The following is a 27,134-nucleotide window of genomic DNA, read 5'->3' as shown; positions in this document are numbered from 1 at the left end:
AAGGGATGCTGTAGTTTATCAAATGCTTTTTCTGCATCTATTGGGATAATAATATGGTTTTTGTTTTTAATTCTGTTTATGTGATGTATTACACTTACTGACTTGCGTATATTAAACCATCCCAGCATCCCTGGGATGAAACCCACTTGACCATGATGAATTACCTTTTTGATATCCTGTGGGATTTGTTTAGCTAGTATTTTGGGGGGGATTTTTGAATCTATGTTCATAAGGAAAATTGATCGGTAGTTTTCTTTTTTTGTTGTGTCTTTTCCTGGATTTGGTATCAGGATGATACTAGCTTCATAGAATGATTTAGGGAGGATTCCTTCCTTCTCAATCTTTTGGAATAGTTTCAGTAGGATTAGTACCAATTCTTTGAATGTCTGGTAGAATTCAGGTGTGAATCCATCTGGTCCTGGGCTTTTATTTTGTTGACAATTTTTAAATTACTGATTCAATCTCACTGCTTCTTATTAGTCTTTTCAAGGTTTCTATTCCTGATTTAATCTAGGAGGATTGTATGTTTCCAGGAATTCATCCATTTCCTCTAGGTTTTCTAGTTTGTGCACATAAAGGTGTTCATAATAGTCTTGAATGATTGTTTCTGTAATTCTGTGGTGTTGGTTGTAATGTCTCCAGTTTCATTTCTAATTGAGCTTATTTGGATCTTCCCTCTTCTTGGTTAATCTAGCTAATGGTCTATCAGTTTTATTTTTTTCAAAGAACCAGCTTTTTGTTTCATTGATCTTTTGTATTGTTTTGTTTATTTGAATTTTATTTAGTTCTGCTCTGATCTGTGTTATTTCTTTTCTTCTAGCTTCAGGTTTAGTCTGTTCTCATTTCTCTAGTTCCTTGAGGTGTGACATTAGGTCATCAATTTGGGCACTTTCAGACTTCTTGATGTAGGCATTTAGCACTATAAACTTTCCTCTAAGCACTGCTTTTGATGTATTCCAGAGGTTTTGATAACTTGGGTCATTATCATCATTCAATTCAAATAATTTTTAAATTTCCATCTTGATTTCATTGTTAACCCAGATATCAGTCAGAAGCAGCTTATTTAATTTCCATGTATTTGTATAGTTTTGAGGGTTCCTTTTGGAGTTGATTTCTAGCTTTATTCCACTGTGGCCTGAGAAGATACTTGATATAATTTTGATTTTTTTTTAAATTTATTGAGATTTGTTTTATGGCCTATTATATGGTCTATCTTGGAGAATGTTCCACGTGCTCATGAGAAGAATGTGTATTCTGGAAATCTTGGGTAGCATGATCTGTAAATATCTTTAAGTTCATTTGTTCTAGCACGTCATTTAAGTCCACTGTTCCTCTGTTGACTTTCTGTGTTGAAGATCTGCTAGTGCTGTCAGTGGCACACTGAAGTCTCCCACTATTATTGTTTTGCTGTCAATCTCATTTCTTAGGTCTAATAGTGATTGTTTTATAAATGTAGATGCTTCAGTGTTTGGTACATATAAATTTAGGATTGTAATCTCTTCTTGTTGAATTGATCCTTTTATCAATATAATAGGGACTGTCTTTCTTTTTTTAGTGTTGTTGCTTTGAAGTCTGTTTTGTCTGATAAAAGAATAGCTACTTCTGCTCACTTTTGGTTTCCATTTGCATGGAATACCTTTTTACACACTTTTACCTTGAGTTTATTTGAATCTTTCCATGTTAGGTGAGTCTCTTGAAGTAGATATTTCTATTGTGATTTTTTTATCCATTCTGCCATTCTGTATCTTTTAAGTGGAGTATTTAGGCCTTTTACAGTCAACATTAATATTGAGATGTAAGGTGCTGTTCTCTTCATCATGTTATTACCTAGTTTTTTTTTTTTCATTGTGTTACTGTTTTATAGGCCCAGTGAGTTTTAAGCTTTCAAGAGGTTCTATTTTGGTGCGTATTGGGCTTTTGTTTTAAGGCTTAGAACCCCTTTTATTAATAACAATATTGATTACCATTTATACAACCTTTACAATATGCCAGACACTGTGTTTTTGCATATATATTCTCATTTTATCCACTTACCAAGTTTATAAGGTAATTATTATAATCTCCAAATTATGTTTGAGGAAACAGGCTTAAAGGAATTAATTTGCCTAAGGTCACTTAATCAACAAATGGCAAAGCTGGCGTTTAAATTTGTGTCCGTCTGACTCCAAAGCCTATGTGCTTAACTAATATACTACTCTGCATCAGAAATGCAGGTTAAGGTTACATGAATGTACTTTAAACAATTGGTCAAGAGGGAGTTAGATCCACTCTCCTAATAAATAGGAGAGGAGAAAACCTGCCCTGATAACAAACCTTGCCAAACCTTTCTCCAAACCTCCAAAACCCTTGAGTGACGTTGTCTTAGAAGATACCTTCAGAGAAGACTCAAATGCTATTAGAGCACGTTTTACAGGAAGAGCAAGGTCCTGAAATTCTCTGCCATTGGTGGGCCATTCACTTTGAATATAATTGAAATGTTTTTCATGGAAAAAAACTGGAGCCATGGTCTGAAAAATAGAATAGTATGTATTGAATCATACATATAAAATATTGTTCCAATAAATGTCCCAATTAAAAATCTTGTCAAAGTAATTATAAAGAACGTATAAAACACAGCAAGAAAATAAGATAAGGAGAAATATTTAAGGGAATTATTAATACTTTAGTACATATTGTTGTCATTTTAAATCTTGGATCTATAATCTTAACTATTACTAGTCACAGCAGAACAGTTTATAAGGCATTTTTGTACCACAGCTTATTTATACTTTGAGTGGCAGAATGAAAACAGTGCCAATCTGGTATAATATGACTGTTTAATTCTGTTGGTAGGAAAGTCACACACACAAGAATGTTTTCCAATTCCTTGAAATTCCCAAGTGATCAACAACTAAGAGGATCGCTGTGTTCCTGTGGCACTTCCATATTTTTTTATGCTATAGAGCTATTATGTTGCATTGCAGCTACCTAAGAATACATCTGAGACTCGTCCTCACCCCATCCCCACAGACAGTGAGCCCTATCTTCATCCTTGTATTCCAGGCATTGAGCATAATTAACACTCAGTAGGCACTTTTGTAATGAATGAATATGGATAGAATGAGTGATAATATATAGCAGTTTTTGCTACTAGTGCTCAAAGAGTAAAATACCCTTGAGAAATTGAGGAGTTCATACAAGTTTCTTAGTCAAAGTTTTTTTGGTTGTAACACAAATCCGCTTGAACTGTGTAATGGATGTTAAAATGAGGCTGTTTCTGTTCTAGTTTCTTCTGAATTCTTAAAGGCTGATGACATTAATAGGTACATCCTAAAGAGAAGTCCTACCTTGCAGGATATTAACCCACCTTGAACCTATAAAACATGGCAAAGAGGAATGTTGAGGAATCAAGAGAATTCCTTAGGAGGACAGAAGTAACTTTGGAATACTTTTTCCCTCAGTCCCAGTGAGGAACACATTGGGATATTAAAGAAACCAAGAAACAGAAGCTGCTGGCTCCTCATTCAAAGCCAGGTGTCTCCTGTATTTGGGGGGAGTATGACAAATGGTAGAGACAACTATGGCCCATCATTAGCACGTGAGATTATGAGTCTCAACAACCTGGCACATTATCTTTTTCTTTGTCTTTAAATAGCATATCAGCATTTCTTTGATTGCTTTAGTTTCTGGTGAAATTAAAAAATTATTTGCCAATCGTATTCCTTTTTTATAACTTACTTCTTATGTCCGTCATCTGTTATCTACTGAGGTTTTTGTTTCATCTGTCATTCTGTTAGAAATATTTTTTGCCAGTTTTCATTTTGTGGGACTGTACTTTTTGCCTAGCAGGACTTTTGAATTTTTACATAATAAAATATAGGCATACCTCAGAGATATTGCAGGCTTTGTGTAAGACCATTGCAATAAAACAAATATTGCAACAAAGTGAGTCATACAAATGTTTTGGTTTCCCAGTGTATATAAAAGTTATGTTTATACTATATTGTAGTCTCTTAAGGGTATAATAGCATTTTGTCTAATAAAAAGTACATACCTTAATTTAAAAATAGTTTACTGCTAAAAAATGCTGACACAGAGACAGGAAGTGAACACAGGTGTTGGAAAAATGGCAACAACAGACTTGCTCTACACAGAGTTCCGGAACATTCCATTTGTAAAAAAGCAATATCTGTGAAGTACAATAAAGTGCAGTTAAACAAGATATGCCTGTATATTAATGTTTTACTGTGTAATCTCATCTTTTGTAGACTTCTCCACCACCTATACATATATTTTTTCTAGTTTATATATTGTTCTGCTTTTTTTAATCCAGATTTAATTTTCCAATCCATCAACTGTTTATTGTTTGTTAGGGAGCTAAGATTACACAAGAATGGAACACCTCAAAATGTTTCTGCATGACAGCACAAAATAGGAAAAAAAGACAAGAAGGAGATTGAAGTAAATGTTAAATGAACCGATTTACATTTCTACCACAATGAGAATTTAAACCTTGCTTCTGAGTTTAATGGCTTTTTAAAATTGTACTCAGCATCTACCTATGATTGTTGCTTTTTAAAAGGTTGTGAATTTCATTCTCGTTATGGTAAAGATATTCTCAAAACCTTTATCAGCTACCCATAGAGTCTTTTCTTTATAAGGCCTCCATAAAAAAGGAGAGCTCCATCTTACCCTAGTAACAAGAATAGCTAGCTGGGAATCTTCACAGTGATTGTTCTTTTTTATCTCATAGACACTGTGAAGAGTGTAATGAATAAGATGTCCTTGTTTATTAAGTTAGCTGTTAAAAACAATATGCATTTTGAGAATGATTCCTGGCCCATTTTATTGCCACTTCTGCTTTTCTCTGTCCTTTCATTACACTTTAATTGCATGCTACATTTGCAGTATTTAGGTACCTTTGTAAGTGGACAAGTCATTTCTACATGAATATGGGGAGAATAAGAAAAAAAGGGAAAGAAATTTCATTTCAATATGTGGTGCGGTAGAGATCAAATTTATTTTTTCCTAAACAGTTAACATTTGCCTTATTTCTTTTTATTCAATGATTCATCTTTTCTTAATGATTGGGAATGTCACATTTGCTAAATAGTAAACGCATTAATATTTGCTTGAAACTATAAATTATGTTACTCTTCCCTAATGATTGCAATACTTAATTTTATGTCCACACCATATTATTTCTATCATTATTGTTTTATACATTTTAATATCTGACAGTATAATTCTTCTATCTTGACTTTTTTCACTACTTCCTGCATATTGTACCTATACTAAAATTTTTAATTTGCACTTTAGAATAAGTTTGCCCTGTTCCCCTCCCCACCAAACAATCATATATAGATTGTTTAGAATTGTATTTAATATTTATAATTTATTTGGGGGAGAACTTATACCTTCATAATTTTTATTCTATACATTCAGAAATATCATGTGTATCTTTAGTTTGTAATGTTCTGCATTTAGGTCTGAAACATTTCTTAAATAATTTCTTCCTACATATTTCACATATTTTAAAATTAGGCATGAGATTTTAAAATATTTTATTGTCTAACTGGTCAACTGCTGACATTTATAACAGTGATAAATTTTTATGTATTTGTAATTTGCAACTAAACTCTCCTACTTAACAACGCTTATTAAAATGATTATCTTGTGTTTGCTTGGAAGACCATAATATCACGTGTAAAAACAAAAAACAATTAGTGTTGTCTTCCTCATTCTAATATTTACACCTCCTTTTTATTTTTATTGGCTTACTGCATTGGTTAGGATTTACAGAGCAGTGTTAAATAACAGTTGTGATGGTGGGAATATCTACTAAAATTTCAGCTACTGGCAAATACAAAGTACCTTATAAATATCACTGAAGCAAGTAAAGAGTTAATATTTTACATAACAAAAAATAATTTTTACATGAGAAGAAATATAAAGGTAGCTATTACTTCTCATGGATGTCACCAAGGAACCATGTTTCTTATGTCCTCCTGCTTCAGCATCCTTAGCATGTTACTTTTATATTGTCACAAGATAATTGCTGTATCTCCTGGCATTCCAGCCACACAGGAGAAAAGAGAAAGGACACCAGGCATATAGTAAGCCTTTTCTTTATCAGGTTTTGCCTTTTTATTTAGGAAATAAAACCTTCCCCAGGGGTGATATGATTTGGATGTGTGTGCCCTCCAAATCTAATGTTGAGATATAATCCCTAGTGTTGGAGATGGGCCTAGAGGGAGATACTTGGACCAGGAGGCGGGGGCAGATCCTTCATGAATGGCTTACCACCATCCCTGTGGTGATGAGTGAGCTGTTGCTCTGAGTTCGTGTGAGATCGGTTGATCAGTTGTTTAAAAATGCATGACACCTCCCCTCCCCCTTGCTCTTGCTTCGTTTCTCACCAGATGACACATGGGCTCCTCCTTTGCCTTTTACCATGATTGTAAGCTCCCTGAGGCGTGCACCAGAAGCAGATGCTGGCACTATGTTTCTTGTACATCCCGCAGAACCATAATCCAATTAAACCTATTTTCTTTATTAGTTACCCAGCCTCAGGTGTTTCTTTACAGCAATGCAAGAATGGACTAACACAAGGGGCTTCTGCCGACATTTCATTGACCACAGCTGTGTCACAAGGGGCCAATTAAATCAAATCAAATCCAATTCAGAGGAGTTAAGTAGCTCAAGTGTTTAGCTTGAGTAGAAAAAAATAAAGGGCAGAAAAAAAATAAAGTAGAAAAAAAATAAAGGACTTTGAAGTGGATGTTAAATGAGCCAATTTACATAACTACCATAGAAAGAATCCAAACTTTGTCCCTGATTTTAATGGCATGCATCAAATTATTCTGCATTTAAGTAATATTTTGAATTTTTATTTCAAGATGATTTCTTTAGCATGTTAGAGACATAACCTTCTTTTATGGGTTTACTTAGTGTTTCATTTGGAATGAATATTACATTTTATTAAATATATATTTTTTAATCAATGCAAAACTCCTGCTTGAGAAAAGCAGAGGGAAAGGTAAAGAGGACTTTGTCTTCACCTTAGGTACCAGCAAAGCCATGGCAGGGCAGAGCACCACGTGGGCTCTTGGGGTCCCCAGTTCCAGGATTTGACTCTTGGACAGCATTTCTGGACCTGCCCTTGGACAGAGGGGAGCACGCCACCCTGAAGGGTGAGGCCCAGGCCAGGCAGCATTCACCACAAACTGACTGAAGAGCTTGTGGGCCTTAAGGGAACTTAGGTAGTAGTCTGGCAGTACTCCCCATGGCCTGGGGTGTCAGTGGCTATGGGGTGAGGCTCCTCTGCCTTTGGAAAGGGGAAGAAAGAGAGGTCCTGTGGTTTGAGTGCCAGCTCAGCTGTAATACAATAGAATGCCAGTTGGACTTCTAAGGTTTTTGACACTAGTTCCTGACTCCTGGATGGCACCTCTGGACCCACCCAGGGCCTGGGGTACCTCAACACCCTGAAGGGTAGGAAATAGGCCAGGATGGCTTTGCCACCAGCTGATTGTAAAGCCCTGGGGCCTTGAGCAAACATAGGCAGTAGCCAGGGAGTGGTTACAGCCGGCCTTGAGCAAGACCCAGTGCTGTGCCGGCTTCAGGTCTGACCCAGTACAATCATAGTGGTGGTGGCCACAGTGGTGCATGTGTCACTCCAGCTCCAGCTTCAGGTGGCTCAGAATGGAGAAAGAAACCCTGTTTGGGAGAAAGTAAGGGGTGAGAAAAGAGTCTCTACCTTGTAATCCAGAGGATTCTGCTGGATTATGTCTAAAATCATCAAAATACAAATAAATAAAATTAGAAATGAAAAAGGAAGCAATACAACTGATACCACAGAAACTGAAAGGATCATCAGTGGCTACTGTGAGCAAATATATGGCAATACATTGGAAAATCAAATTTCTAGACACATATAACCTACCAAGATTGAACCATAAATAAATCCAAAACCTCAACAGATGAATAACAAATATTGAGATCAAAGTCCTAACAAAAAGTCTCCTGGTAAAGAAAAGCCCAGGATCTCATAGCTGAATTCTAGCAAACGTTTAAAGAACTAACACCAATCCTACTCAAAATCAAAAACTAGAGAAGGAGGGAATACTTCCAAATTTACTCTACAAGGCCAGTATTACCCTGATACCAAAACCAGATAAAGACACATCAAAAAAAGAAAACTACAGACCAATATCTCTGATTAATATTGATGTGAAAACCCTGAAGAAAACACTAGCAAACAATACATTAGAAATTAAACAATACATTAGAAAGATTATTCATCAGATCCAAGTGGGATTTATTCCAGGGATGCAGGGATGGTTCAACATATGCAAATCGATCAATATAATACATCATATCAACAAAATGAAAGATAAAAATGATATGATCCTTTCAATTGATGCTGAAAAAGCATTTGATAAAGTTTAACATCCCTTCATGATAAAAACCCTCAAAAAACTGGGAATAGCAGGAACATACCTCAACATAATAAAAGCCATATACAACAGACCCACATCTAGTATTATATTGAGTGAGGAAAAACTAAAAGCTCCAAGATCTAGAGCATGACAAGGATGCCCACTTTCACCTCTGTTATTCAACATAGTACTGGAAGTCCTAGCTAGAGCAATCAGACAAGAGAAAGAAATAAAGGGCATCCAAATTGGAAAGGAAGAAGTCAAATGATTGTTATCTGCAGATGAGTTTATCTTATATTTGGAAAAACCTAAAGACTCCACAAGAAAGCTATTAGAACTGATAAATTCAGTAAAGCTTCAGGATACAAAATCAACAAACAAAAATCAGTAGCACATCTATATGCCAACAGTGAACAATCTGAATAAGAAATCTTAAAAGTAACCCATTTACAATAGTCACACATAAAATTAAATACCTAGGAATTATCAAAGAAGTGAAAGAACTCTATAATGAAAACTATAAAACACTGATGAAATAAATTGAAGAGGACATCAAAAAATAGAAATATTGGAAAAATATTCAATGTTCACAGATTGGAATAATCAATATTGTTAACATGTTCATACTAACCAAAGCAATCTACAGATTCATTGCTATCCCTATCAAAATACCAATGATATTCTTTACAGAAATAGAAAAAAAAAATCCTAAAAGAACACCAAGGAAAACCAAAGCTATGCTAAGCAAAAAGAGCAAAACTAGAGGAACCAAAACAGCACGGTACTGGCATAAAAACAGACACACAGACCAATGGAACAGAATATAGAACCCAGAAACAAATGCACACACCTACAGTGAACTCATTTTTAACAAAAGTGCCAAGAACATACATTAGGGAAAAGACAGTCTCTTCAACAAGTGATGCTGAGAAAACTAGATCTCCATATTCAGAAGACTGAAACTACACCGCTATCTCTTGTCATAGACAAAATGAAATCAAAATGAAATAAAGACCTACATCTGAGACTTCAAACTACAAAACTACTGCAAGAAAACATCAGGGAAACTCTCCAGGACATTGGTCTAAGTGACATTTTTTTTAGCAACACCCCACAAACACAGACAATCAAAGGCAACATTGACAGATGTGATCACATCAAGTTAAAAAGCTTCTGTACAGCAGAGGATACAATCAACAAAGTGAAGAGACAACCCACAGAATGGCAGAAAATATTTGCAAACTACTTATCTGACAAGAGATTAATAACCAGGGTATATAAGGAGCTCAAGTAACTCTATGGGAAAAGAATTGAATAATCTAGTCAACAAATGAGCAAAAGACTTGAATAGACATTTCTCAAAAGAAGACGTACAAATGGCAAACAGGCATATGAAAAAGTGCTCAACATTATTGATCATCAGAGAAATGCAAATCAAAACTGCGAGATACCATCTCACCCCACTTGAAATGGTTTATTTCCAAAAGACAGGCAATAATAGGCAAGGATATGGAGAAAAGGGAACCCTCATACACTGTTTGTGGAAATGTAAATTAGTACAGCCACTATGGAAAACAGTTTGGAGTTTCCTCAAAAAACTAAAAATTGAGCTACCATATAATCTAGTAATCTCACTGCTGGATATGTACCCCCAAAAGAAAGGAAATCAGTATATCAAAGAAATATCTGTACTCCTGTATGTTGCAGCACTGTTCACAATAGCTAAGATTTGGAAGCAACCTAAATGTCCATCAATAGATGAAAGAATAAGAAAATGTGTACATATACACAATGGAGTACTATTCAGCCATAAAAAGAGTAAGGTCCAGGCATTTGCAACAACATGGAAGAAACTGGAGTGAAATAAGCCTGGCACAGAAAGACAAACATTGCATGTTCTCAATTATTTATGGGATCTAAAAATTAAAACAATTGAACTCATGGACATAGAGACTAGAAGGATGGTTACCAGAGGCTGGAAGGGTAGTGGCAGGCTGGGGAAGAAGTTGGGATGATTACTGGAGACAATAAAAAAAAGTAGCTAGAAAAAATGAATAAGACCTAGTATTTGATAGCACAACAGGGTGACTATAGTCAATAATAACTTAATTGTACATTTTTAATAGAAAAGAAAACCACCCCATTTACAATACCATAAAAACAAATAAGATACTTAGGAATAGATTAGCAAAAGTGGGTAAGATAAGGCTTATCCACTGAAAATTACAAACCAGTATTGAAAGAAAGTATAGAAGACCTAAATGAATGAAAAAACTTCCCATGCTAATGTATTGGAAGATTTAATATTGTTAATACAATACTCCCCAAAATGGTCTACAAATGCAACACAATGCCTATTAAATTCTAGCTACCTGTTTTGAGAATGATATAGAAATTCATATGGAAATGCAAGGGAACAAGAATAACCAAATCACTGTTGAGAAAGGAAGAACAAGGTTGGAAGACTCAAAATTCCTGATCTCAAAACTTGCTACAAAGCCACATTAATCAAGACAATGTGGTACTGGCATAAGGGTAAACATATAGGTAAATGAAATAGACTGGAGAGTCCAGTAATAAATCTCACATTCATGGGTTATTGATTTTCTAGAAGAATGTTGAGACCATTCAATGTAAAAAGAATGATTTTTTCAGCACTGCTGTGACAACTGGGGTATTCACCTACAAAAGAATAAAGTTGGACTTGTACCTCACACAATATACAAAATTTAACTCAAAATGGATTATATATTTAAATATAATAGCTAAAAATATAAAAATCTCAGAGAAAACAGGAGTAACTCTTCCTGACCTTGATTTAGGAATGAGTCTTAGATATGACACCAAAAAAGCAACAAAATTAAAAATAAATAAATTGAACTTCATTTATCTCTCTTTTCACACAAAGTGTTGCAAATTTTCCTGGCCTTCTCTTTTATGGGACATTTTTAGATATGGAACTGTGGAAACATGGTTTCAATGAGGAACACATATCAATAATAAGTTCACACAATCACTAATACAAAGGAGGAACACATCAATAATAAGTTCAAACAATCACTAATACAAAGATGGTTAAGAATTTTTATGACAGTACCAGTCAAGACTGTCAAGGTTTGGTTATAAAATAAAGATAGTCTCAATTCCTTCTAATTTTATTATTCTCAATAAGCATAGTTTGTACTCCACATACAATTAAATTAGTCTCAATTTTATATCATCCTAAAAGTTCTTGTGTAGATAAATTTACATATCATGGGAAAAGTAATTTATCAGATGGTATGCTCTAAGTTTTGCCTGTGAACCCATTTAGTGGTGGATTTTTTAAAAATGTTTTTCATTCTATAGGGAAGATTTTTAAATGGGTTAATAAGTTTCTTCACCAGCACCTTTGATCAAATCTTAAGCTTAAAAGCTACTCTTTTATAAAACATATGTAATGTTTGGCTCCACAGAGCCTTAAATACATCAGTTTCTTATTCAGATACTTGTCACTTTGGTTCTTATTAAAAAAAACAATAGAAATACTTTAAAAATAATAACTTGTGTCTTGCATCTATAACTTGCCTGAGCAATGATTTGGTCCTTAGAGATACAAATATAATTCATAGTAAGAAATAATGGATAAAAGTAACTCCCAAAAATGCCAAAATAAAGTAATAATAAGATGGCACTTTCCTTGGGAACCAAATGTGATATGAATCACTAATTTATTATAACATTAAAAATCTTCATGTTTTTGGATATACTAAATTTGGTGCAGAGTTAGTGAAACCTAAGGATGCTAGCGATCTACATAAGTATACACTTCATAGTTAACAAAGTATATGTATAAACACTTGGACTGTATAATCTCTCTGTGAAGTTATTTATAATTATGCATATTATGTTAACATTACTTGGAGAAGCAATTCTAATTTAGAGCATTGTGAAGGTCCTTAATCTTTCAGTTTGCCAATTTGAACCATGAATTTCACACAGAGAGGTGGGAGGATGGATCTGTAAGTAGGTATGTAGAGAGATATAACTCATTTGAGATTTAATATATATACAAACCAATGACTGGGCCTGCAGATGATCAGATTGAAAGGACTTGGAAGTATGCATATAAAGATCTGAAACAGTCAGAGAAGCATGATCAGAAAATACACACAATAAGACATTAAGAATATACTCATGAGGCCGGGCACGGTGGCTCACGCCTGTAATCCTACCACTTTGGGAAGCCAAGGTAGGATCTTTTGAGGTCAGGAGTTCGAGACCAGCCTGACCAACATGGTCAAACCCAGTCTCTACTAAAAATAGTAAAAATCAGCTGGCCATGGTGGTGAACACCTGTAATCTCAGTACTCAGGAGGCTGAGGCGGGAGAATCGCTTGAACCTGGGAGGCGGAGCCTAGATGGCACCACTGCACTCCAGCCTGGGCAACAGAGTGAGACTCAGTCTCAAAAACTCATGAATATGCAATATTTTATTTGAAATACTCATCATTTTCCTATATTATTGGACAAAATTGCATTCACATTTTATTTTTTATTTGCTAAGATCACATACATTTTGCCTAATGGATACCTATATTTTCTCTATTTCTCCTGGCATTTCTTTTCTACCCCTCTCTCCAAGGTACATTCCAACTCTTGAGCTTCTAAAATTATTATTACTGTGCTATTTTGGTGCATTCTATAGTTCTTATTTATGAGGCTTATTGGATTCCTTCCTAGACTTCATTAGAACAACTAAAAATCTCGGGAATTCTGACCATTTACAGGATTTAAAAGTCGACTGTAAAATTATATCAGGCTTGGGTCTCAGGTATTCTCTTTGTAAATGACTCTGAAAGATCTGATCTTGAAGTAATCTAGCCTCAAAAATTCTTGCTTTGATACCAACTATCTTTATAAAGTAGAGCTTTTATCTGGTGTGGTTGGTTAATGGAAAAACCAGTTACCCAAATCAGGAATCATGGAAAATGATACTTGTATCTTTTAGCATTTTAACTTAAAACAAGTTAAATATTGCATCATTTGTCTGTCTTTTAATGCAGGTATGAGGCCTTTTCTTGAATTAACTTGCATTTCAATACAAGATTAAAAGTCTCTTTCTGAGAGTAGTTCTGATTTTAATTACATATATTCTAAAGTGTATCTATCAGCAATACTTTTTCTGTTTGTATAGTTTAGTCAATTATTAATATTTGTGACCTACACTTGAGCTTTCTTTAATTTTTCCAACATATAGGAGTTATTTGCATTTCAGGAAGACTGTTAGAATAAAAACTACAAAAGTGGATAGCAATAACCATACTTACTTACATGTCTCCCTTTTAGAGGGGATAACATCTCTAAAATAAATAGGGGATAATTATGGAAATGAAATTTTCCCAGTGCAAGTGGAGGAAGACTGGAACATTTTTTCACTAGTGAAATTTCTGGAGACTTAGTAAGAACAGTTAAGACATTTTATTATAGTTTTATCAGATAGAGTCATTTTTGGATTTTCAAGTAATATTCCCAAGCTTTCAGAGATGCTGAGAACAGAAGAAGCACTAAAACTATAATTTGGGGGGATATTAACATTTTTCCCTAAAACTAATCAATGGGTTAGAGGAAAAAAAGCTAATAAATATAGGCATTTTAATGTTATTGATCAGTCATCATATCTAGATGAGTTTCTTTGCAATTTTTATTTGACTGTTTTTCTCCTTAAATTGTTTTGCTTTACTATTTTGCCATTGCCTTACTCCCAGCTTAGATACCTTGCCTCATATTAATGTATACTACTATCTGTTAAGTAGCAATTCCACAATTAAGCTCAGGTGATTTGAAAAGTAAGCTTTTTATTGTGTGTACAGTGAACATGAAGGAGAGGTTCTTTTATTTTTTTAATGATACTGGTTCATAGAAGACTAGAAATTAAGTAATATCATATATATTAAGTATTATATGTGTATTTAAGAATTTTCAAAATTGAGCAAATTTTGAAGAAAAAAATATGGTTTATTACTTTTCTTGCCCATTCTAATTCTAAATCTAATATTCTTTCTACTCAAAATGTTTAAATGTAAGTTCCTTGCTAACCAATTCTTTAATCCCTGGTGGACATAAATGCTTACCTGCCTTTAGTATTTCAAGCTAATGCCTAATATTTCCTAATGTCTAATGTCAAAAATCAACCCAAGTAACTTTCTTTAACTCTTAAAAGGTTTGTCATCAACATTACAATCACTAGATCTGATTAGTCTACCTGGTAACTGATAATCAGTGCCAGAGTCTAGAACAAACCTCTCAGATCACCTTTTTTCTCGGATGTTAAGATACACTTAATACCTAGCTTCTGCTTTTAGGCTGATTGACATACCTGATTAAATCACATGGCTCTCTTTTCCTTTAAGAAGTGGCACGAATCCCTCTGTACCCTCATGCATATTCATGCTGGTTGAAAGGAAAGGTCACCAAGTCTCCTCTTATCTGGGTGTATTGTCAGAATATGGAAAAACAGGACTCTGACAGGCAGAGGCCCAGGTTGCTTATTGCATTTAATTAGAGGGTCATTGCTTTGGACTTAGAAGCAAAAGACCCAATTTATGTCCTCTCCTTCTACTACTTAGTAAGTAGTAGCTTAAACAAGTCATAGAACTTGCACTTTAGTCTTCTCAACTGTAAATTATGGAAAATGTTTCTTAGCTCACTGAATGGTTTGCGAGGATGACATAATGTAAATAAATGAATTTTATTTCATTTATTTATTAATGAATTTTATTTCATTTATCAATGAATTTTATTTCATTTATTTATCAATGAATTTTATTTCATTTATTTATCAATGAATTTTATTTCATTTATTAATGAATTTTATTTCATTTATTAATGAATTTTATTTCATTTATTAATGAATTTTATTTCATTTATTAATGAATTTTATTTCATTTATTTATCAATGAATTTTATTTCATTTATTTATCAATGAATTTTATTTCATTTATCAATGAATTTTATTTCATTTATTTATCAATGAATTTTATTTATTTATCAATGAATTTTATTTCATTTACTTATCAATGAATTTTATTTCATTTATTTATCAATGAATTTTATTTCATTTATTTATCAATGAATTTTATTTCATTTATTTATCAATGAATTTTATTTCATTTATTTATCAATGAATTTTATTTCATTTATTTATAAATGAATATTTACAATAATAATAAAGCCCTATTGAGTAAAAATATGAAATGTAATATTTATTTCCTCTTTGGGACAAGTTGTAACAATGTCTTAACACTCTTTATCCATGTTTGCCTTTCTCCATGTTTAGGGTGCATCGTTAAAAGGCGAAAGAGGTATCATGCTTTTTCTGTGAAGGAAAAAAATACCAGAATTTTAAAAAGTATTTTATTTTCTGTTTTAGGTATCGACTTCAATATTATAAAGATTCTAAACAACCCAAGAGCATATATGTTGCCCATATCCAAGGAAGAATCAAGATTATCAAGACTAGCAACAAAGGTTTGGAGTATAATAATTATGAAAAAATTTCTTACTTGTTTAATTTGCAATATATTTGCAATTGACTGTGCTGTACATAGGCAATGCTGGTTATTACATTCTTACCATATATTTTGGAAAAGAATTTAATGGTCAAAAGAGATTTGTTTGAGGTTTAATCTTAATATTAAAAAGTTTTATTTTCTTCTGAAAATATCCCCATTTCTAATGAAAAATATCATAATATTTATCTTTTTTCCTCACAACATGTCTTGTCACTGTTTCTCCTTTGGTTGACATACAAAGGCTCCATCTGGTGTTTGCACATGAATATGATCTTAATAAGCAGCAAAGCTGCAGGCAAAACTTCAAAGGAGTATCAACAATAGTTGACCTGTCCTTACTTCTTAAGCCATGGTCCTAGAATAATTGACCACATGTAGATACTGTTACTCTTGAGTCTTGAATGCTTAGTTTCTCGACATTCTTGAAGGTGCCTTGCAAGTAGAGATTTCATGTACTCACCACCATGTGTTGCCTTAGTCAAAATTTGATGAGATTATTGACCTGCAATTCTGAATTTGATATCTCAATTTGTTAGACAATTAGATTTTAAGTTGGTTACAGTCTTTATTGCTAAAATTTTGTCTACATCATCTTATCCAGTCTGATAATTTATTTAAAATTAAAAATTATGCCTATATAAACCTATATAAAAACTATATATGCCTATATAAACCTATATAAAAACTTTCTGAAAGTCAGTATTTATGTTTTTCCCGGTATTTAATAACCCAAGTTTAATAAAATATCTTCCTACTTTATTCTGACCTTCACAATGAGGCTAAGGATGGTTTGCAGGCACTTCAGATATTAACTGGTAATGTATAGAAGTCAATTTTGAATCAATGACAATGTCACTCCATTTCCTTTGGGGCAATATTGCCAGATTTAGAAATCAGAGATAAGTAATAAAAATTGTATATCTGGTCTTCAGCAAACACTAAAAATGGTCTCTCATACTTTGTTTAGTAGCTAACACATGGGTTTGTAACAGATTAAACAACCTTTTTCAGAGGATGCTGTTAACAGATAGAAATTGGAAATACATCTTTAGTAGTATAGCACATTGCTGCATTTTTTGCCCTGTCCCATTGTACTAGTCAGCTTGGACTGCCAGAACAAAATACCATGGACTGGGTAGCTTAAACAACAGAAATTCATTTCTCATAGTTCTGGAGTATGGGAAATCCAAGATCAAGGAGCCAGCCAATTTGGTTTTCTGGTGAAGGCTCTCTTCCTGCCTTGCAGATGGCCTCTTCCTTGTTGTGTCCTCATATGGCAGAGAGAGTGAGCTCTGGTCTCTTCTTCTTCTTATAAAGACTCCAATTCCATCATTGACAACCTCATCTAAACCTAATTACGAAGAGCTCTGAAAATCATATTGCTTCAGCAATGGCCAAACTATTTATAAGTATTTCTTCTGGAAGGAAAAGACTCTGAAGGCCATAATAACTGTTTTCAAATATGTAGAGAGCTACTGTAGGAAAGCAGAATTAGAGTTTTTCTGTATGGCTCCAAAAAAGTATAAGTTTTGCCAATAAATAAGTGAAAGATACAGGGATATAGATTTCAGCTCAAGATGAAAAATTTTCCAGGCACCGAAGTTGTCCACATGCTAAATGGGTGCCTGTGGGTTTCTAGTCCCTGAAAGTGACACTGGGTATGAGCATTGGCAGAACACATATTCAAGCCTCAAAAATCAATGTTTAGCTTTTTACTTATTGTAGCAATTATCCTTTAATAAATTTTCTGAGAAATTAGGTACCCAAATCACCCCTTGGACTTTCTATTTCATCCTTTATGATCATTCTTAAGTTTATGAAGTTGCTTGATTCTTTGAATTTAGGCTAGGTTGACTTGACAATAAAAGTCTTGTTTCATGGAATCTTAAAGTGCTCTGACAAATTTCTGCTATTATCTTTCATGGGATGAATGGAAACATTAGGGTTTCTGCTCATTGGTTTGGCTATTTGGAATGTCTCTAGCAAGAGGTTTTTGGTCAACTTGCGACATTCTGCTTTAAAAACCAAAACACCAGGCCGGGCGCAGTGGCTCACGCCTGTAATCCCAGCACTTTGGGAGGCCGAGGTGGGCGGATCTCGAGGTCAGGAGATCAAAACCATCCTGGCTAACATGGTGATACCCTGTCTCTACTAAAAATAAAAAAAAAATTAGCCAGGCGTGGTGGTGGACGCCTGTAGTCCCAGCTACTCGGAAGGCTGAGGCAGGAGAATGGCATGAACCCGGGAGGCAGAGCTTGCAGTGAGCCAAGATCACGCTACTGCACTCCAGCCTGGGCGACAGAGCGAGACTCCGTCTCAAAAAAATAAAAACAAACAAACAAAAAACAAAAACAACAACACTGGATTGCATTTAATACCTATTTGCCTCTTACCTGGCTGAAGTACTCTTAAAAACCATGAATTCTTATAGAGGAAAAAGGGCTGCAAACTGTGATTTTCTTAACTTAATAACTGATAACTGCAGAAAAATAACAGAAATGTCTATTTCTAGAATTTTAGTAAGATAGAATGTTTATCTTATAGTACCCAAGAAAGAAACAGGAAGAGTGTTGCAAAACAACTATCTAGACAGGCAAATTTTTAAAAAATCTAAACTGAGCTTGGGCTAGTTTTGCATACATTTTGAAGATTGAGCTATACGTAACCCAATGTGAATTATCATGGGAGCTTAAAATGAAGGAGTGATTTACATCATAGAAAACATGTCTGATATTGACATTAACTTTTTACTAGCAAAGAATTGCTATTGATTATGATAGTCCCATTATTTGAAATGGTTCTGTAGCTGCTAGGAATTCTGAAACATATTTTTTGCAAAAACCTATAGAATAAAAAAGTGACCATAAGCAAAAGAAATTCAAGAGAACTTTATGTATCAATAAAAGCAAATGAAAACAAAATTTTATTTCCCCACAGTAAGTGGAATCAATAAAAAATCTTTCATAATGGTTTTACAAAGATTGAGGAAAACTTAAAATATTAGTAGTTGCTATACTGACATTTCTCCCATAAGAAGGGAATAATAGAATCTTGGAGTAATTATATTTATGGTTATTGTATTCTTGACATAGAATTTTTGGTCAACAGGTTTTTTTTTTCCATCAGCACCTCGATGCTATCCCACTGCCTTCTGGCCTGTTTTGTTATGATAAGAAGTTAGTTATTAATCCTTTTAAAGTTCCCCTATATATGAGTTGCTTACTCTTGCTGCTTTTGAGGTTTTTCTCCTTGTCTTTATTTTAAAAAACTTTGTCTGGGATGTGCTAGGTGTGAATTTATTCTACTTAGAAATTGCTGAACTTCTTGGATGTGTTTTTCATAAATTTTGAAAATTGAGACCATCATTTGTTCAGATATTTTTCCTATGCCTTTTCCTGGCTTTGTTCATTTTCTTCATTTTTTTTTTTTTTCTGTTCTTAAGACTGAATAATGTCTATTGCCTATATGCAAGTCTGATGATAACTCAAAAGAGTAGAAGAGCCTTACTGCACGTACTTATAGACTCATACTTTGGTAAATTCCTCTAATTAAGAAGATGCTTTGTAGAATTTCCTTTATTTTAATATATCAAATGGTAACTTTATTTATGCTAAATATGAAGTTATATTTTATTCACAGTTTTTTAGAAACACAAAAGTAATCATTGTCTTGATTATTTTTTTCCCTCTTACAGTCGCACTATAGTAGTACTGGTCCAGAGTTTAATCGTGTTCTCTTCAATTTTGGAGGTCAGAGTCCATTGATTTTATATTATCTTAAGATGCATGAGCTGGCTGGTATTTCCAAAGCACCTAAGAAAACCAAGATTAAACTCACTAAGATATTCCAGGAACCATATCCTTTTTAAAGCTTTGCTTTAATATAATTTCTTTCGAAAATAATATTCAAAACATTTCACTGAATGTCTCACTTGAGAAACAAATTGAATGCATGTTTTATCAGTGCTTCTGTAGTATTAATATTTACTTATGCTTAAAACTTTGGTAGTATGTTTGGCTTTTCTTTATTAGATCTAATGCTATGATTTTGCATGTAAGAAAAATAAAACAAACATTAACCCAAAGAACTTTTAAAACTGGTATATTTGGTTCTCTGATAAAAGGCTATCTTTGCAACTTTACTGTTCAGTGACTGGTTTCAAACATTTGTCAGAATTATGAGGCATGGGCTTCTAGCCTTCTCCAAAGAGAGTTTTAGGCATGTTTTAGCTGTGGAATTCTTTGTTCAAATGAAAATTTATCAGAACATTTTTTACACATTAAAAAATTTATTTTTATGTGTAAAATAAAAAATAAATTAAAATCGGAGCTCTTTGGTTGAAGCAGGGGTAGGGCCCAGAGTTCTGTTTTTTACAGTCCTATCTTCAGTATAACTTTTCTTGGCCCAGTCCTCATTAAGGACTCAGATGAATCCCAAAGGAATTAGAACACTAGCCACTAAATTGGAGTGTGGGCTGCAGTGGCGGCCCCTGCAGCAGCGGCGATCCCAGCCTAGCCCGGCCGCCCCGGCCACGGAGGCAGCGCAGTGGCGGGACTCCCAGCCTACCCCGCCTAGTGAGCCGCGCTGCGCCACCCCACCTGCCACCCACCAGTCCGATGGGGCCGCAGCGGCGGCTGTCCCCTGCCACGGCCGCCCTGCTCTGGGGCTCCCTGCTCCAGCTGACAGCCGCTCAGGAAGCAATCTTGCATGCGTCTGGAAATGGCACATCCAAGGACTACTGCATGCTTTATAACCCCCATTGGTCAGCTCTTCCAAGTACCCTAGAAAATGCAACTTCCATTAGTTTGATGAATCTGACTTCCGCACCACTATGCAACCTTTCTGATGTTCCTCCTGTTGACATAAAGAACAAAGCAGTTGTGGTGCAATGGGGAAGCTGCCATTTTCTTGAAAACACCAGAAATGCACAGAAAAGAGGTGCTGAAGCAATGTTGGTTGTCAATAACAGTATCCTATTTCCTACCTCAGGTAACAGATCTGAATTTCTTGATGTGAAAATACTGATTGCATTTATAAGTGACAAAGACTTTATAGATATGAAGCAGACTCTAGGAAATAACATTACTGTGAAAATGTATTCTCCATCGTGGCCTAACTTTGATTATACTATGGTGGTTATTTTTGTAATTGCTGTGTTCACTGTGGCATTAGGTGGATACTGGAGTGGACTAGTTGAATTGGAAAACTTGAAAGCAGTGACAACTGAAGATAGATAAATGAGGGAAAAAAAAGGAAGAATATCTAACTTTTAGTCCTCTTACAGTTGTAATATTTGTGGTCATCTACTGTGTTATGATGGTCTTACTTTATTTCTTCCACAAATGGTTAGTTTATGTTATGATAGCAATTTTCTGCATAGTATCAGCAATGAGTCTGTACAACTCTCTTGCTGCACTAATTCATAAGATACCATATGGACAATGCACAATTGAGTGTCGCGGCAAAAGCATGGAAGTGAGACTTATTTTTCTCTCTGGACTGTGCATAGCAATAGCTATTGTTTGTGCTGTGTTTCAAAATGAAGACAGGTGGGCTTGGATTTTACAAGATATCTTGGAGATTGCTTTCTGTCTGAATTTAATTAAAACACTGAAGTTGCCCAGCTTCAAGTCATGTGTGATACTTCTAGGCCTTCTCCTCCTCTATGATGTATTTTTTGTTTTCATAACACCATTCATCACAAAGAATGGTGAGAGTATCATGGTTGAACTTGCAGCTGGACCTTTTGAAAATACTGAAACATTGCCAGTAGTCATCAGAGTACCAAAGCTGATCTGTTTCTCAGTAATGAGTGTGTGCATCATGCCTGTTTCAATATTGGGCTTTGGAGACATTATTGTACAGGCCTGTTGCTTGCGTACTGTAGAAGAGTTGATGTTTAGACTGGTTCTTCGTATATATACTATGTTTCCTCTACAGTTGCCTATGCTATTGGCATGATACTTAACATTTGTTGTTCTGGTGCTGATGAAAAAGGGGCAACCTGCTCTCTATTTAGTAACTTGCACACTTATTATTGCCTCAGTTGTTGCCTGGAAATGTAAGGAAATGAAAAAGTTCTGGAAAGGTAACAGCTATCAGATGATGGACCATCTGTATTATGCAAAAAATGAAGAAAACCCTGTGATGTCTGGTGAACAGATTGTCCAGCAATAATATTATGTGGAACTGCTATAATGTGTCACTGATTTTCTACAAATAGACTTTGACTTTTTAAATTGATTTTTGAATTGACAGTCTGAAAGTCTTCAATGATATGTTTGCAAATATATATTTTTATGAGCTGGTACTGACAGTTACATCATAAATAATTAAAATGCTTTGCTTTTAATGTTAAAGTTGTGCCTTCACATTAAATAAAAGGATATGGTCTGTGTAGTTTCCAAGATGTATTACATAGAGTATATTTTTCTTAAAAAAAAAAAAAAAGGCCTTGACCCATCCCTATGCTTTTTTACTGAAATGTTTCTTCCAACTCTAATGGTAGATAAAAGTATTACTATCAAAGTGAGTTTCTGAATGGGTTTTACTGTAAATAATTATGCAAATTTTATCTGCTTTATAGAAATAACTGTTTAAGACCATGCAAGAAGGCAGTTCAACAGTGAAAATTTGGACCTTTTATCACTGCAGAGGTTAGAAATATAAAATTTTGGAATAAATGTAAGTGCATATTTTTGTAGTATGTTTTTTTAAAACCCAATCCTTTCATAAACTTGAGAACTGAAATTACTTCAGACTGCATATGTATTAAGAACATTTTTTCAGGTGTAGAGAAACATAATATATAGAAATAAACACAATCAGAAATGACAAAGAAGACATTGCCACCAACCCCACAGAAATACAAAACAACCTCAAAGACTACTATGAACATCTCTATGCACACAAGCTAGAAAACCTACAAGAAATGGATAAATTCCTGGAACATACAACCTACTAAGATTGAACTAGGAATAAACTGAATCCCTGAACAGACCAATAACAAGTTCTGAAATTGTATCAGAAATAAAAAGCCTACCAACCAGAAAAAGCCCAGGACTAGATGGATTCACAGCTGAATTCCACCGGATATATAAAGAAGAGCTGGTACCATTCCTACTGAAACTATTCCAAAACATTGAGGAGGAGGGACTCTTTCCTAACTCATTCTGAGGTCAGCATCATCCTAATTTCAAAACCTGGCATAGACACAATAAAAAAAGAAAACATCTGGCCAATATTCTTGATGAACATAGATGCAAAAATTCTCAACAAAATACTAGCGAACTGAATCCAGCAGCATGTCAAAAAGCAAATCCACCATGACAAAGTAGGCTTTACCTCTTGGACACAAGGTTCATGCAACATGTGCAAATCAATAAATGTGATTCATCACATTAAAGAGAACTAAAAACAGACCCATAAGATTATCTCAATACATGCAGAAAAGGCTTTTGATACAATTCAACATCCCTTCATGATAAAAAACCCTCAACAAACTAGACATTGAAGGAACATACTTCAAAATAATAAGAGCCATCTATGACAAACCCACAGCAAACATCATCAAAAGCTGGAAGTATTCACCTTGGAAACCAGAACAAGACAAGGATACTCACTCTCAACACTCCTATTCAACATAGTATTGGAAGTCCTGGCCAGAGCAATCAGACAAGAGAAAGAAGTAAAAGGCATTCAAATAAGAACAGAGGAAGTTAAACTATCCTTGTTTATAGACAATATGATCCTACATGTAGCAAAACCAATAGTCTCTGCCCAAAAGCTCCTTAAGCTGATAAACAACTTCAGCAAAGTTTCAGGATACAAAATCAATGTACAAAAATCAATAGCATTCCCATATACCAACAACATCCAAGCTGAGAATCAAATCAAGTCTGCAATCCCAATGCCAATAGCCACAAAAAGAATAAAATACCTAGGAATACAGCTAACCATGTAAGCAAAAGATCTCTACAAGAATTACAAAACATTGCTCAAAGAAATCAGAGATGACACAAACAAGTGGAAAAACATTCAATGATTGTGGATATAAAGAATCAATACCATTTAAATGGCCATACTGCCCAAAGCAATTTACAGATTCAATGCTATTCCTATCAAACTACCAATGACATTCTTCACATAATTAGGAAAAACTATATTAAAATTTATGTTGAACCAAAAAAGAGCTTGAACAGCCAAGACAATCTTAAGCAAAAAGGACAAAGCTGGAGGAATCATGTTACCCAAATTCAGATTCCACTACAAGGCTACAGTAACCAAAACAGCATGGCACTGATATGAAAGCAGACACAAAGACGTATGGAACAGAAGAGACAGCTCAGAAATAATGCTGCACACCTACTACCATCTAACCTTTGACAAAGTTGACAAAACAAGTAATGGGGAAAGGACTCCCTATTCAATAAATGGTGCTGGGAAACTGGCTAGCTATATGCAGAAGATTGAAACTGGACCCCTTCCATACACGACATACAAAAATCAACTTAAGATGGATGAAAGACTTAAGTGTAAGACCTAAACCTATTTAAAAAACTCTGGAAGATAACCTAGGACATACCATTCTGAACGTAGGAAATGGCAAAGATTTCATGATAAAGATGCCAAAAGCAATTGCAAGAAAAACAAAAATTGACAGATGAAACCTAATTAAACTAAAGACCTTCTGCGCAGCAAAAGACCTATCAACAGAGTAAACAGACAGCCTACAGAATGGGTAGAAATATTTGCAAACTATACATGTGACAAAGATCCAATGTCCAGAATCTATAAGTGTATTAGTCGGTTTTCATGCTGCTATAAAGAACTACCTGAACCTGGGTAATTTATGAAGAAAAGAGATTTAACTGACTCACAGTTCTGCAGGTTTAACAGGAAGCATGACTGGGGAGCCTCAGGAAACTTACAATCACGGCAGAAGGTGAAGGGGAAGCAAGAACCTTCTTCACGTGGTGGTAGGAGAGTGAAGGGGGAAGTGCCATACACTTTTAAGCCAGCGTATCTCATGAGAACTTTCACTATCATGAAAACAGCAGGAGGGAAATCCACTCCCATGATCCAATCACCTCCCACCAGGACCCTCCCCCAACACATGGGGATTACAATTCAACATGGGATTTGGGTGGGGACACAGAGCCAAACTATGTTAATAAGGAACTTAAATCAACAAGCACAGAGCAAACAAACCCATTAAGAAGTGGGCAAAAGACATGAATGAACACATTTCAAAAGAAGACATACACGTAACCCACAAGCATATGAAAAAATGCTCAACATCACTAATCATAAGAGAAATGCAAATCAAAGCCACGATGAGATACCATCTCAGACCAGTTAGAATGGCTACTATGGAAAAGTCAAAAAATAACAGATCCTGGAGAGGTTGCAGAGAAAAGGAATGCTTATACACTGCTGGTGGGAATGTAAATTAGTTCAACCATTGTGGAAAGCAGTTTGGCAATTTCTCAAAGAACTGAAAGCAGAATTACCATTCAACTCAGCAATACTATTACTGAGTATATACCCAAAGGAATATAAATCTTTCTACCAGAAAGATACATTCACGCGTATGCTCATTGCAACACTATTCACAATAGCAAAGATAAGGAATTCAACCTAGATGCCCATGAACAGGACTAGGTAAAGAAAACGTGGTACATATACACCAAGGAATACTGTGCAGCCATAAAAATTAACAAGATCATGTCCTTTGCAGCAATATGAATGGAGCTGGAGGCCATTAACCTAAGTGAACTAATGCAGGGACAGAAAACTAAAACCACATGTTCTCACTAATAAGTAGGAGCTAAACATTGAGTACATGTGGACACAAAGAAGGGAATAACAGACACCAGGACCTACTTGAAGGAGGAGGGAAGAAGGAGGGTGAGGATCAAAAAACTGCCTACTGGGTATTATGCTTATTACCTGAGTGGTGAAATAATCACTACAACAAATCCCTGTAACATCAATTTACCTATGTAACAAACCTCCACATGGACCCCTGAACCTAAAATAAAAGTTAAAAAAAAATTTACATCATAGGTAATATTTTTTACTTTAAGTTTTTTTAATTAATTTTTTAATTGACAAATTATAATTGTATATATTTATGGGGTAAAAAGTGATGTTATGATATATGTATACATTGTGGAATGACTGAATCAAGCTAACATATTCATCACCTTAAATACTTATCATTTATCCCTCCTAACTGAAACTTTGTCCTCTTTAACCAAAACCTCCCCATTCCACAACCCAACAGGTAATATTTCTATTGATAAGGAGTGATTTGCCCAAATCACAAGAGAGAGGATGACATTATTGTCTATGTGTAAGGATTCACATGTAAACACTGAGTAGATTGGAGGTATGTATGGAGAGGACTGGAGGGAGTCAGTGAAATTTCACATCACAGGAGTGCTTATGTCTTCTGACATGATTTAAAATGTATATTTATTTATAAGGATAATAAACTTGTTTACTAGTTAATGTACACTAATTCATTAGCAGAACATTTAAATATAATTTTTGGATGATCTTTGGAGTTTTATTAAAAACTTGATCACTTGATATTTGAATTATGAGTAAAACAGGAGAAAAACCTTGATGTCTAGGATTTAGAGCTGAATGCATGGTATATCTTTAAACTGCAGAATCTTGGATAAAATATATTTAGAGCTCCTAATTCTCCATTCATACTTTGTCTATGTTTTTATAAGCCCCCTCAAGCCCTTTATATGTTGAGACTAAGCTAACCAAAGAATACCCAAAAATTTAATAATTTTTTTAACATGCAAAATGCAAATTATTTAAAAAATTGAAAACTCAGAGCCAAAATGTTGGTGTAGTCTGTATGGGTCTCATTAAAAAGAAAAGTGTATAAGCCATATCTGTATTTCTAACATGAGTTTTAAACATTCACATTTTGTTGCAGTTTAGAAAAATCTGAACTCAATGCAGTGTCATAATGAGTACAATGTTACTATAAACACATGCTCCCACTATCACACATGCGTACACAGACTTTTTTTTTTTTTCCTTATACTATAAGTTTTAGGGTACATGTGCACATTGTGCAGGTTAGTTACATATGTATACATGTGCCATGCTGGTGCGCTGAACCCACTAACTTGTCATC

General features: G+C 34.6%; 1 protein-coding gene and 1 pseudogene across 2 annotated transcripts in view; both read left to right on the top strand.

Annotated features, from left to right (window-relative positions):
• Window positions 1–27,134, top strand: part of FAM227B (family with sequence similarity 227 member B) — a 300,149-nt gene that overhangs the window by 236,068 nt on the left and 36,947 nt on the right. The window contains exons 12-13 of one of the 2 annotated variants that reach the window (XM_055098575.2): window positions 15,829–15,926; window positions 19,665–19,825. In XM_055098575.2, the coding sequence (XP_054954550.1) occupies window positions 15,829–15,926; window positions 19,665–19,825 (259 nt within the window). Of the gene's footprint in view, window positions 1–15,828; window positions 15,927–19,664; window positions 19,839–27,134 lie in introns of those variants that run through there. The other variant, XM_055098572.2, reaches the window with a different exon arrangement.
• LOC100995739 (signal peptide peptidase-like 2A) lies at window positions 20,587–22,211 on the top strand (annotated as a pseudogene).

This window comes from Pan paniscus, chromosome 16 (assembly GCF_029289425.2).
Source record: "Pan paniscus chromosome 16, NHGRI_mPanPan1-v2.0_pri, whole genome shotgun sequence".
Lineage (NCBI taxonomy): Eukaryota > Metazoa > Chordata > Mammalia > Primates > Hominidae > Pan > Pan paniscus.
The sequence above is the reverse complement of the archived record's forward strand: the minus strand, read 5'-3'. Positions and strand labels throughout refer to the sequence as shown.